Below are 13,229 nucleotides of genomic sequence, written 5' to 3' on the forward strand. Positions count from 1 at the left end.
TTAAAATACACGTAAATAGGAAAACTAATAAGCTGAGAAAAAATCTTTATAAATTTGCACAACACAAACTATAGGGCTACACAGTATATCATTTCAGCATCGACGTTGCAATGTGTGCATCCGCTACAGTCACAACTCAAAGATGGCAATGATGAGTCTGAATTATAATTGAGCAGGAGCTACAGAATTGAATTTAATCACTGTATTTATGTGGAATTTATATGATTTATGCAAAAAAGAAAAATTCTTACTTATAATTTTTGTTTGGTTTCTAGTCCAAATATCTACATTTCAAAGCAAAATCAAGACTATTGCACTTACCCCACTGGCAGATAATTTAGCTTGTTTTGAGGAAAATCTTCTAATTTTGACTTATTTCTTCTGATGGATCAAACAAAATATTTTTACTTGCTCTAAGAATGTTTTGGTATTTGAACTGGAAACGAGACAAAACAAAGTAAGAAAATCATTTTTTGCATTGTGGTTATTCAATATCTGTACCTGAATATTCTAAGACTCCCCTGAAAACTATCAAATAGTGCTATTCAAATTATCTTGTGATCTTATTCACATCATAATATTTAACGCAGAAAAATAAAATACCGAAAATATTTTTTCAATACCGTGCAGCCCTAACGCACACGCACTCAAATACTCACAACACATGCAAATACAGAAACGCACAGCAAATAGTGCAGACCACAATAAAAGAAATGTGTAGAGAAACCCCAAAAAGTGACAAACCTGGCTGCTTCCTGTTTAAAATCAGAATATTTGAATGTGTGTAAGAATGTGAGTGTACATGTGTTGTCAAGCGAATGAAGCTGCTTTCTTAGTTTGTAAGAGTGTTTCTATTTCTATTTGCATTTGTTTTCTTTATTTGCAGTGCACTTGAGGTCTCTCAGCCATCGCAGGCATAGGACAAATATATAGTGCACTCTTTCCTTTCGATAACAATGAAAACACAACACAACAAAATAAAAGAGGTGAGAAATAGGGCTGGGTAATAAAATCAGCATCGATATTTATTGACCAAACACCATTGTCAATAATGATAAAAAAGTTTGTTATTAAGTTTCGCTATGAAGGCTATAGTTTTATTAAAATGTGCTTTTTAGCATAGGGGCTAATGTAGTCGTTCAACTTCACAATTTATAATGTTGCAGTATGTATTTGAATAATGATGGCTGGATCCTTTACTTGATACTCAGATTTGATCGTCATAATTTCTTTTGTTTAGAGCTTGAGGTTTACTGTATGATTATTATTCACACCCTACAGATGTTGATCTACCTTTACCATTGCACACACTTTATAACAAGTTTAAGAATCTTGTTAACACTTTTATTATAAAGAGATGAGATATTTTGTTTAAATATTTGAGTTTTTGACTATTTGCCTTAGTAATGTTGGTAAAAAAAAAGTTTTTAAATATAAAAAATTCTAATATTCCTAAATGGATTGTTAAAAAATATTAAAAAATTATCAAATGATATGAAACATGATGTCGTAATAATTTTTTTTTTTTGCAATATCACCCAACCTTAGTGAGAAAACAGCAATTAAGAAAGCATTTAATCCTAGTGATATTTCAGTTTGATTATAAAGTTCGAACTCTTGAAAAAAAATGTCTTCTAGCTTTCACAGACAACATAGAAGCTCTGGGAATCTCTTGTTTTTAAAGATTTGGTACATTCTGTTCTCACATTGGCCCTTTAGTGTGACCATAACCTTAAAATAACTTAGTGAACTGTTGTACCAAATGCATTGCCACAGTCCTAGCTGTCATCTTGAGCCTAAGACCTTTTGGAATGTCAACCTGCATGATGATTTTTCAATTGTAAGCTGTAAAGGTCAAAACTGGACAGTCAGCAGAGTTTAATATTACAAGATGTGTGTAATGTTAGAGGAGGCAGATTATCCCTGCAGACATCATCAGCACATGCCACTTCTCTGCAAAAATGCAAGTTTTTTATTGTCATTTTGCCAAAGGGATGAAAAAAGAATGAAACACGCACATATAATGTAATAGAAATATGGCAATGGCAGCTGGCCAAAGACGGCAAGCAATAAATACAATTTAGGAAATAAACAGCGGACAATAAACTCATGCTGACAGATGATTCCTTCTGCAGAATCTCGAAGAATATTTGATGCAAAAAAAAAAAAGTATCACTACCAACAAACTGACCCTGGCTCAGGTGCTCTGAGGTCTACCAAACTCTTTGTCAGCAGTAATTGTGAATATTTTGCACAAGCAGCTAGATTACAGCTGCATCTGAGACTGTGCTCCTGAAAATGGAAACCATCCTGCACAACTGGCCGTGAAACCTAGTTCTCCAAAATACAGAATTAATCAGTCCCTTTCAGCAGCAGGGGAGAATCTCCATGGCAAAAGAAATTATATTTTACTTGAGTTTCGAATGAGTTCACACTTCTATATTGAATTCTGACCAAATATAGACCCTCAGCAGTTCAGCAAATCCTGTTTGGAAATTTCTGTGTGAAAAAAACAAACGTACGTCGTGACTAGTGCAGTCCAATTCATGAACAACTGACTCTTATCAGCCGGCTCTTTTCTGTGAATCAGGAACATACTGCACAAACAGGGTAATCAGATTCAGGAGCAAATCTGATTACCCAGTTCTCTTTAGTGAATCAAAACTAAACCACGCAATCACGGTAATGCAATTCACATTCTCTTCAGTGTGTTGAAAACAAACCAGACAAACAGACAGAATTGCATGATTCACAAATAAATTACTCTTATCAGCCACTTTTTTAGGGTATGTTCACACTTGGCATGTTTGGATTGAACTGCTGAATAAGTGTGAATGCTGCAATCTGAAACTTGGTATGCACCCAACAAGCAGACTTAGACTGCTGAAAAGATAGATCTTGCTCCACTTCGTAACTAACTCTGGTGTGGTTCGACAAGCGTGAACACAACGCCGACCAAAGACATGTAAAAACACTAAAAATATCAACTCAGGCTTGCTGGAAAGCCTACATTTTTTGTAAAATGTAAAAAAAAATTTGTTCAACATACGTTTGATTGCAGGTTTTAGGTAAAATAATTCTACAGGGCAGTATGACGACAATAACTTGTGTTCCTTTTCACACTAAGGATATTTACAGGGATATATTAAGGACAATTTCCATGCAATTCTTTTCTTTTTTCATTTTATTTGCGACAACTTGCTTCTGTGTAATGCTATCATTATTAGCACTATTACTTATTAAATGCATATTTATATTTGTTTTATTCAAAACAAGCTTAGATTTGTCCACAAGGTTTTGGACCATATGTTGCATAGAACGTGTGTTTGGATATAACTCCATTTTTTGACCACACTTCGTTATTATTGTTCATTTATTCATTGCTGGAAATTAGAACTGAATTTAGAAATAGTTTTAAAACAAATCTTTGTGCTTAATAAACAAAATTAATTATGTAGGCTAATGGATGTCTGTGCGTACATGTTTCCTTATCCACGAAAGTGACAGTAAAGAATGAGGAGGCTCATCTCTCATTCTTGCGCTGCAGATGGCCTGTTTAACCATTTTCTTACTAGTGAAGCGTTGTTTTTCCACTTAAAAGTCCACCATGTAAATAGCAAATGCGCCATGGCGTGACGCAACTGACTCTTAAAGGTAATGGGAGATGAGACTCTGATTGGTTTATTCTTAAAACACACCTATAACTCATTAAGAGAATAAGCACAACCCTGTTAGACCATGTGCCGCGGCGCAAAGCAGATTTTTCCGTCCTAAAATAGCAAAAGTGGATTTGGACACACCCTTTATGCTTTTGCGCCCTGCGCTTTGGACTTTGCACATAGATCGTTAAAATAGAGCCCATTGTCGTCTTGGCTAAGGCACAATTTGAGCTGTCATTGAAAATCTAATAGACGTGTAAGAATAGTCCAAAGCTAGACTAGTCATTAAATAAACAAAAATAAGTGACTACACATATAAAGTCTGTCTAATCTGTATAATTGACGACTAGTCGAGTTTTGGGACAACCCAAATTTAGCCTTTTTTAAGCCAAGCTGTCTACATTTAGATGTCTATTAGATGTCTGTTAAACACACAATTGTTTGCTGGGGTAATCAAATACAATTGCCTTAACAATCTTAGTTTGCTCAGCAGTTCTTTTTGTACAATTTTATATTTGTGATGCAGAATGCTCTGGATTGAGTTTGGTGAAGCACGGTTTCACAAAAAAGGTAAAAGCAATGTAAAATCAAGGTAAAACTACATGCAAATAGTCCTCCTTAATGCACTTTTTGCCTCTTTGCTTTGAAAACACTATTGATTGGGTTTAGAAAAGGGTGGTTTGTGACAGTGATATGTGTGACAAACCCTGCCTTCTCATAGATCTGTACAAGAAGGATGTGTATCTGAAACAGCAAAACACACCCTAAGTAACATACAGTATTTCAGATTCACAAAAATGTAAACAGTGCCCTCTAGAGGATTTGTCATCTCAACCATGCAACAAAACCTAACTTTAGCAATGCATTTTACATTTCATAAAAATGTACGTATTTCTAATGAGCCTGGCTAGCAAAGATGACACAATGTCACAAGATGTGACCGTAAATAACAAAGAATGCTCAATCATATCTGTTTTTTTTTTTTCATCGTAGCTGTGATGTTGCCCATTACAATTCAATTTCTGTGCACTATGGAGAATATTCTTGGTGATCTTTCACACACTTTATAAGCTCTTCAAAACTGAAAAAAGTACAGATGACTTTTTAGCCCAGAACACAACATTGTTTTGGATGCAAAATGTATGTAAAAGCTGTTTTGTTTATTAGGGGTTTGGGCTTAAAATTGACAGTGTAAACGCTAAGCAGAACCAAGTCAAGTCACTTTTATTTCTATAGTGCTTTATACAATGCAAATTGTCAAAGCAGCTTTAGCAACACTTTAAAATAAATCCATTATTTTAAGTGTTTTTTTCAGCAGCTGGTTAAATTACAGAAATCTACAGGAAATTTAAATTTAGGGACATTTCTGTAATTTAACGTTTGTTATTTTAAGGTAAATGTCTGTAACGGCCGTTATTTTACATTTGTTTCTGGCACCCCAGCTGTCAAAAAAAACAGTAAAATAACAAACTTTTTTTCACAGTAAAGAAAACGGGCAATAATCTAAAATTCGGTTTCATCAGTTTGAAACAAGTTATGTTCAGTTCCACAGAATGCTTCTATCTAGTTCAATCATGATCCAGTTCAATTTAAAACAAATGTCTTGGTTTGAAGGATGTGATTCACTGTAGGTCAGCTCTACTGACCCAAACTAAGCAGGTCAAAGGTGACAGTGGAAAGAAATCCAAACTTTACTCAAAACTTACAGAAATGGCAAGCAAAAAATCACTTGGGAAGATCTGGGCTTAGTCAGGGTACCAATTCTTCTCTGACCAAACAAACGAAGACAAGAAACCAGGATCAAATGTCTAATTTTTTTGGTCATGAACACGTAAACCAAGAAAGCCAAACTAGCAAAGTTTGAACACATCCAATAATTAAATGTTCCCTTTTTATTAATCTAATAATTATTTTACTCTGCTTAAATCAGGATATTATAGGAAACATTGCTTACTGAGCTTACGCAGCATTAAAACCAACAACAATGCAAAGATCAACAAAGGGCCATTTTTCAGCTTTAAGTACAGGAATGTAAGAGAGGCTTGTGAGCCATATGATGAACTTTATTAGTGTACAAAAGAATGTCATTATAGTATTGCTGTTTTGCACATAAAGATCAAAAGCATTATCGATTCTCCTGTGTACACTTGTCCATTATTAGATTTGGTGGCAAAGGCTATCTGACCTTTGAAATGCTCATTGGGTGGAGATTATGAGCAGCTGAATGTCACGTGCACTGATGCCCTTAAACTTCACTTCAGATTACATTTGATCTTGCTGGTATTTTGGCCCTCTGTCTCTCTCTCTCAGCACCACAGCTGCTCCATTGTGTTCTACTTATAGCATCTGTGTATCATCCGTCAGTGTGTCTTTACACGTCATATGAAGAAGAGCACAGCATTAATGGAATAGGATTTCTAATCAGATACCTATTGTCATGTCTGACTGGGTAGGGGTTTCTTGAAAATGTGTTCCATTTTCCCAAACAAAGGCAGGCAGAGTTCACATCCCTGAGCTAAAAATGCATAAATGCACATGATGTGACTGTCAACAAACAGCATTCAGATACTCTGTACTAAGGTCGGGCAATTAATCGAAACGTAATCCAAACTGACATTTCGAACAATATAATCAATTTAATTTTTCCAGGTCGATTTTTTATTTATTTATTTTTAAATACTTTCCCTACTGCATGCGTCACGTGACCACGCTCCATTACGTTATTTTACCAACATGTCGAAACACTGAGAAAACAAAAGCAGCTTGTACCAAATAAAAATACTACTTTCTGTACAAAAATTGTCAACAAAACTAAATAAATAAAATAATCGTTCATTAATCGTAATCGAGTTAAAATGTCCAATTAATCGAGATTTTGATTTTAGGCCAAATCACCCAGCCCTACTTTGTATTGTTTTCTTCTGAAATGTGTGTCCATTTTTGTTTAAAACGTTTTTATTTTTATTATTATTACAATTAAGCTGTGATCCAATTTTACAATTATAAGATATTATTTATTTATCATATAGTCAATAATAGTGTCCATTAAAGACAAAAATAGCTTTCTTTTTTTTATTTGAGTAGTCTATTTCTGCTGATTCTATTGTTATTGGTGCTTTTTTTATTTAATCAAGTATTGCAATTAGTAATTCATAAGATAAAATGTTATTAATAAATTTGAGAGATGCTAAACTGTAAAACAGTATTTTTTCTCAAAGCTGTGATTGAGGATAATAAAAATAGTAACAATTTCTGAGTGAAATTTGTTTCTTCAGTTTAAGTTTCTTTACATTTTGTAGTATTAAACAGAGTTGATAATTAATCATTTAATCAATATTTTATTACTAATATGGGTGCTGTTCATTCATTAATTTTCCTTCGGCTTAATCCATTTATTCATCAGGGGTCACCACAGCGGAATGAACCGGCAACTTATCCAGCACATGTTTAACACAGCGGATGCCCCTCCAGCTGCAACCCCAGTACTGGGAAACATTCATACTCGCTTATTCACACACATACACTATGGCCAATTTAGTTTATTCAATTCACCTATAGCACCCAAAGGAAACCCATGTGAACACGGGGAGAACAAGCAAACTCACACAGAAATGCCAACTGGCCCAGCTGGTATACTCAAACCAGCGACCTTCTTGCTGTGAGGCGACCACTGAATCATTGTGTTGCCACATGGGTGCAATTATTATATTAAAATAATTGCAAGAAGTGAGAGTTACAATCACCACTTGCTGGTTACATAAGCTTTTCTTTTATTTGGTTCAAAGTCATGTCAGGCATCATATGCATTTAAAAGGAAAATCTGTTTTTGTAGAAGACTATTCTAGTGCCTACGAGATTTAAATATTTATTTTATTAATGCATTAATAAACTGATCGGTCAAAAACAGTCTGCCACCAAACTTTAATGAAACAGTAAGATTAATAACCCAGTGGGATGATGTGGAGATATTCGTTGTATTTTTAAAAAGATTTCAGTCTACCTTATTTCTGATTGGAGGAATTGACTGTTATAGTTGCCCCTGCATGATGATGAATCGTTACTTAAACGAAAATGTGCAACAGTAACATCTCTTCAACCCAAAACACAATACAATAGTTACTTGACAGGATAGTGAGTAAAAGCACATGGTTAAGTACTAGTACAATATGTACTGTGAGAAAGTTAAAAGCCTAGTCAATATGGGAAGCATTGCTAGTGAACTAAAAAAGATGCAAGTGGTTGCATATGGTAATTAAAAACAACAAATGTGAAGCGCATTAAACAGACACTATAGCTAAAGTATAAAATGTTTTCCACGGCAGGACTGTCAAGGCTCAGCAAGTTCCCACAGATACCGTCATCCTTCTTCTGGTCCCTAGATTACGCGCATCTGCAGCGCAACGGCCTGGTTCTGTCCATGGTGCTGGTTATAACTGCATGCGCGAGAGAGATTTATTCACTCAGCCTGGAAACGGCTTCTGTTTCATTCTCAATCTCAATGTCTGTGTGTGCGCACGCATGCATATAAGCGTGTTTAGACAATGTATGAAAACGTCATGTTGTCCTTTGTGTCATTATAAACGTTTTGGCTCAAAACCCTCGAGCCCGCGCACACAGACACATACACACATCACGCATCTCCAGACCACACGCACACCCCCTCTTGCGCGACGCGTGTAGCGCTGTGCGGATCACACACACCATGGTGCGCCGAGCAGAGGCGCAAAATGGCTCACAAGCGCGATCAATACCTCACTGCACGGCAGAGGCGCGCACAGTCCGCATGAAACCCCGCTCTTCCCGCTCACCCGTTCCGTTCCCACCGGCTATAGGTCATGCAGACACACTGCGGGAGGACGTTTTTTTTACCTTTCATCCAGTCCAGCACCTGCTTTGGGGACCATTTGCTGATGGGTTCCATGACCAGCGCCATGGCTGGTGTGCGTTGATGTCCCGGTTGAATTGTGTTTGGAGCGCGCGGACCATCCGAGCCCAGAGAAACCGATCGGAACCGCCGTTAGCCTAAATCACACATGTGATTCCGTTACACTGACGGCAGCGCGCGCGCGGCAGGAGCCGAGCTGTTGGATACATCCTCGCGGAGGACTGCGACGGTGATGAGAGATCCACGCGCGCGACTCTGCCGCCCCCCCCTCCAGCTCTCTCTCTCTTTCCCTCTCTCTCTCTCTCTCTCTTTCTCTCTCTCTCTCTCTTTCCCTCTCTCTCTCTCTCTATCTCTCTCTCTCTCTCTATCTCCCAAGTGTGCACCTGCTTCTCCAGTCTATCGAGTGGAGATACAGGGGGAAATTGTGTCTCTCGCCCCCCTCCCTTCGGCGCTCGCAACGCTGCAGTATCACATGGGTCAGCGGTTCCGTGAGCGTGGGGACTGTTCGGTGACACTACCGATAAACTGAACAGCTGAACAGCTCCACTGGGTCCGATACTGAGTGCGAGAAGCAACCGAGCAGCTACTTGGTATGCGTGCTTGTCTGCGTCTATCTCTCTCTCCCTTTCTCTCTCTCTCTCTCTCTCTCTCTCTCTCTCTCTCTCTCTCTCTCTCTCTCTCTCTCTCTCTTTCTGGTTCTCTCTCTCTTTCTGGGTTGGACCGCTTCGGGTCTGCTGTACGAGCTCGCTCCTCTGTCCGCGTCTGGAAAATTTCTGCGCGCCCGTTCGCTTACGTCACCGCAGCCCAATATCACTCGTGTAGCAGAAGTCGGAGTGTCTGTGCGCCTGCTGAACCAATAGCTGAGCAGCGGTGTGAGGTAACTGCAACCGACCGAGCCAGGGAAACCGGGTCACCCGATAAAACAGACCGAGAAGAACACCAGTCTGATCTGATCAAATGATCGGAAAGACGCAGACAGAGAGAGACGACAGACTGGGGTGCTGGAGTTCTGCTAGTGAAGCAGAGAGGGGAAACCCCTGCACCATCTCTGTCTTCATGTTGGTTTTGCCTCTTAATGTGCATTTAATGAGTCATCAAGTGGTGTTGCCAAATGAAAGTGCTTAAACACGTTGGATCTTGAATTCCCTTAAATGTTGATGACAATCACAATCGCTCACGGTTTTCAAGATTACTGTACTTGGACAAGGTCACTCATTGTTAAGCTTTTAAACATCTTATCTATATGTGACTTTTGAAACATTGTGCTTTAATGCCATTTCCCTGTGTGTACACTTAAAAATTAAGGTTCATTATTAGCGTCAGTGTTTCCATGTAGAACTTTTAACATTACTAGAACCTTCCCAGCAAGCATTTTTTTGTCTTGAACGATGTCCAGATGTCTAATGGACGTCTAAACAGTCGTATTGGTTAAAATGAGGCTAAATTTGGGCCTAAACCTAATACACGATTAAGAATAGACCAAAACTACTAGATTAGTCATCATATAAACAGAAATGAATGACTACACAGGTAAAGTTTGTTGAATCTGTCTAATTGACGACTAGTCGAGTTTTGGGTTTGAAGTCTATTCGATTTCACTGACAGCCCAAGTTTAGCCTTGCTTTACCCAGTCTGCGTTTATTAAACAGAAAATTGTTTGCTGGGTTTCCATTCCACAAAAGAGTCTTTTGGAAAAGATTATTAAAATGTTCTTTAAGAAAATTTGTTCTTTAGGGAGTCAAAAAGTCTTTTGAATTGGTCTTCTAATCCGATATTTGAGAAAACACTGTTCGAACATAAGAGTACATAAGAGAACAATCAAGAGTGTTTGCTTATTTGCAATTACCATATTAAAAAATATTTCTTTCAACGCAAGATTAGTTTAAAAGAGTTTTTCTATCTTTAACCACACTAAACACTCAAAAACATCATCTTTGCTGCTTGTTCAAACTACTTATGTAAATTGGGCTGAATCAACACAATTCCTGAGGTTTGCTTTTGCAGACAGCTTAATTGTTTTATGTTCAACTTAACAATTCAAATAATAATAACTTTGTCGATTTGTGTTGGGTGACACTGTGTCTCAGTGGTTAGCACTGCCACCTCACAGCGAGAAGGTCGCTGGTTAGAGTCCCTGCTGGGCCAGTTGGCATTTCTATGTGGAGTTTACATGTTCTCCCCGTGTTCGCCTGGGTTTCCTTCAGGTCCTCCGGTTTCCCTCACAGTCCAAAGACATGTGCTAAGGGGTAATTATCAACCTACCTCTCACATGGCGTCACACGTTCAACCGCGCACATGGGTTGCAAAAAAAGACTGGTTGCAATAGCAAACATGTCGTGTTGTGTGGTACGATGCCAAAATCGAAAGTCCAAATATAGAAAACTTCAATTTTACCGTACACCGCACTGCTTTTAATTCGCTGTCAGAATGCAGTAGTTTTGCTTGTTGATGATTACCCAGACCTTGTGCAGTTCCGTCTTCTTTCCTTGTCTTTGGCTAGGCAGAACCTCGGTTTTTAGCACTACATAGTTTTGATTCTGGGAATCATGGAAAATTATTTCCTGCACATGACCACACAGAACAAAATTATTGGCATCCAAAGACTCGTAGGCCTTTAACTTCTCTCTTGTAAAATCACTTGGAGCTTCAATGAGATTGTATATTTCGGGCTGGATGCTTGACCAATTTGTCTTATCCAATATCCATGGGAGGGTGCTGTGACAAATGGACCTGTCAGACGAACTCCGCTCACTTTAATGTTAATTTTGCCGAATAACTGTGCTTATCACTGGGTGACAAGCTGTTATAATACGCTGAAAGCATTATATAAATAATATATATATATAACATGTAATTAATATAACTTCTCTCTAATACAACAACAAACTCTGTACCGCATCCGATGTCATTCCCTCGATGTAAATGCTTGCACTCCTGTTTTTTTCCTGCAACTTTTTTACAAACCGGTAATTTGTCTATAGGTGAATTAAATAAACTAAATCAGCTGTATGTCTTTAAATAAGTGTGTACGTGTTTCCCAGTACTGGGTTGCTGCTGGAGCAGACAAACTACATAACATTTCATTAATGCAGGTCTCAGAGACCTGTTTAATGTAACCTGATCAGCTGATTCACTAAAAAGAATCTGATTTAAACACCCTAAATACATCTGTAGTAACAAGTATTTTTGTTCTTCTGATCACAAGTGGATGATGCTTAAAATAGGCATAAACTGGCTGCAAATATTTTGAGTTTGTCCATGTATTTTGAATTTATTGCTTTTGTAGTGTAGTGAGTCAAATGTGCCTAAATAGCCACTAATGCACCTAAAAGTGCTTAGTAAAGCAGGTTAGTCACATGTTTTCAGACAGAGCAGTATTTACTATCTATGTTGTAATACCAAGGGCGTAGATTCACTCTTGACATTGGTGGGGACATACATAGAGCGCATGCTCTGAACAGCACAAATTCTGTTTCAAGCTTTTAAAAACATATAGAAAGTACATAATAAAAACAAATAAACACTTATTAATATAAAGACCAATCCTGACCCTTGCTGCAAAAGTATATTGACATGATTTTACTGCAGTCAGGCCTTGACGAGGTATGAAAGCAGAGAAATTCAGAAAGGTGTGTGGCAGAATTAAACAGTTTTATCCTGATCATTGTTTTTCATAATCATGGAGGCCAAAATGGAAACTGAATTTTAATTAATTGCTCTCCATTGGTTAATAGTATTACGATGAACTAGTAGCGAACTTGACTTGGTGCACGTGTAGGTTGAGAGTTGACGAATCATTTCTTTTTTTTTTTTTTGAAGTCGATTACATTATTGGTAGGGACATTTCAGTTATTGTGGATGCTGGTGGGGACACGTCCCCTCCATCCATGCCAATTCCACACCCAATAAGTAATAAGTAAGTATGTGCAAAATATTGTTCAAAATCAATTTATTCTAGCAATAATGATATCAGGGACGGCACGGTGGATCAGTTGTTAGCACTACTGTCTTACAGCAAGAAAGTCGCTGGTTCGAGTGGAGTTTTGAGTGGCATTTCTGTGCGTAGTTTGCATGTTCTTCTTGTGTTCGTGTGGGTTTCCTCTGGGTGCTCTGGTTTCCCCCACAGTTCAAAGACATGCGCTATAGGTGAATTGAATGAACTAAATTGACCATAGTGTATGAGTGTGAATGAGTGTGTATGGATGTTTCTCAGTACTGGGTTGGAGCTGGAAGGTCATCCCCTGTGTAAAACATACTGGATAAGTTGGCGGTTCATTCTGCTGTGGCGGCCCCTGATTATTAAAGGGACTAGGCTGAAGGAAAATGCATGAATGAATTGTGTTGGGACAACATGAAGGAATTATGTCGAGCATTTTTAGAATGGCAAATGTGATTTTGCTAGAATGAACCTAATAACTGTTAATCAATGAATTTAAAATAGGCAGCAATTACAGCCGACGCTTCATCATCCAGCAGAACATTGACCCAAAGCACACCGGCAAAATATCAATGCAGTGGCTTCACAACAACTCGGTGAATGTCCTTGAGTGGCCCAGCCAGAGCCCAGACCTAAATCCTATTGAATATCTCTGGAGAGAGATCTGAAAATGGCTGTACACCATCGCTTCCCATCCAACCTGATAGAGCTTGAGAGGTGCTGCAAAGAGGAATCGGCAAAAATTCCC

The 13,229-nt window shown here is 38.1% G+C and overlaps 1 protein-coding gene across 1 annotated transcript in view; it reads right to left on the bottom strand.

Moving 5' to 3' along the window:
• Positions 1 to 9,353, bottom strand: part of si:ch211-26b3.4 — an 81,025-nt gene extending 71,672 nt beyond the window's left edge. The window contains exon 1 of the mRNA XM_087253442.1: positions 8,529 to 9,353. Coding sequence (XP_087109568.1) covers positions 8,529 to 8,592 — 64 coding nt within the window. The 5' untranslated portion in view covers positions 8,593 to 9,353. The remainder of the gene's footprint in view (positions 1 to 8,528) is intronic.
• Between the last annotated feature and the right edge of the window lie 3,876 nt (positions 9,354 to 13,229).

Source organism: Danio rerio, chromosome 5, assembly GCF_052040795.2.
Source record: "Danio rerio strain M-AB ecotype USA chromosome 5, GRCz13ab, whole genome shotgun sequence".
Classification (NCBI taxonomy): Eukaryota; Metazoa; Chordata; class Actinopteri; order Cypriniformes; family Danionidae; genus Danio; species Danio rerio.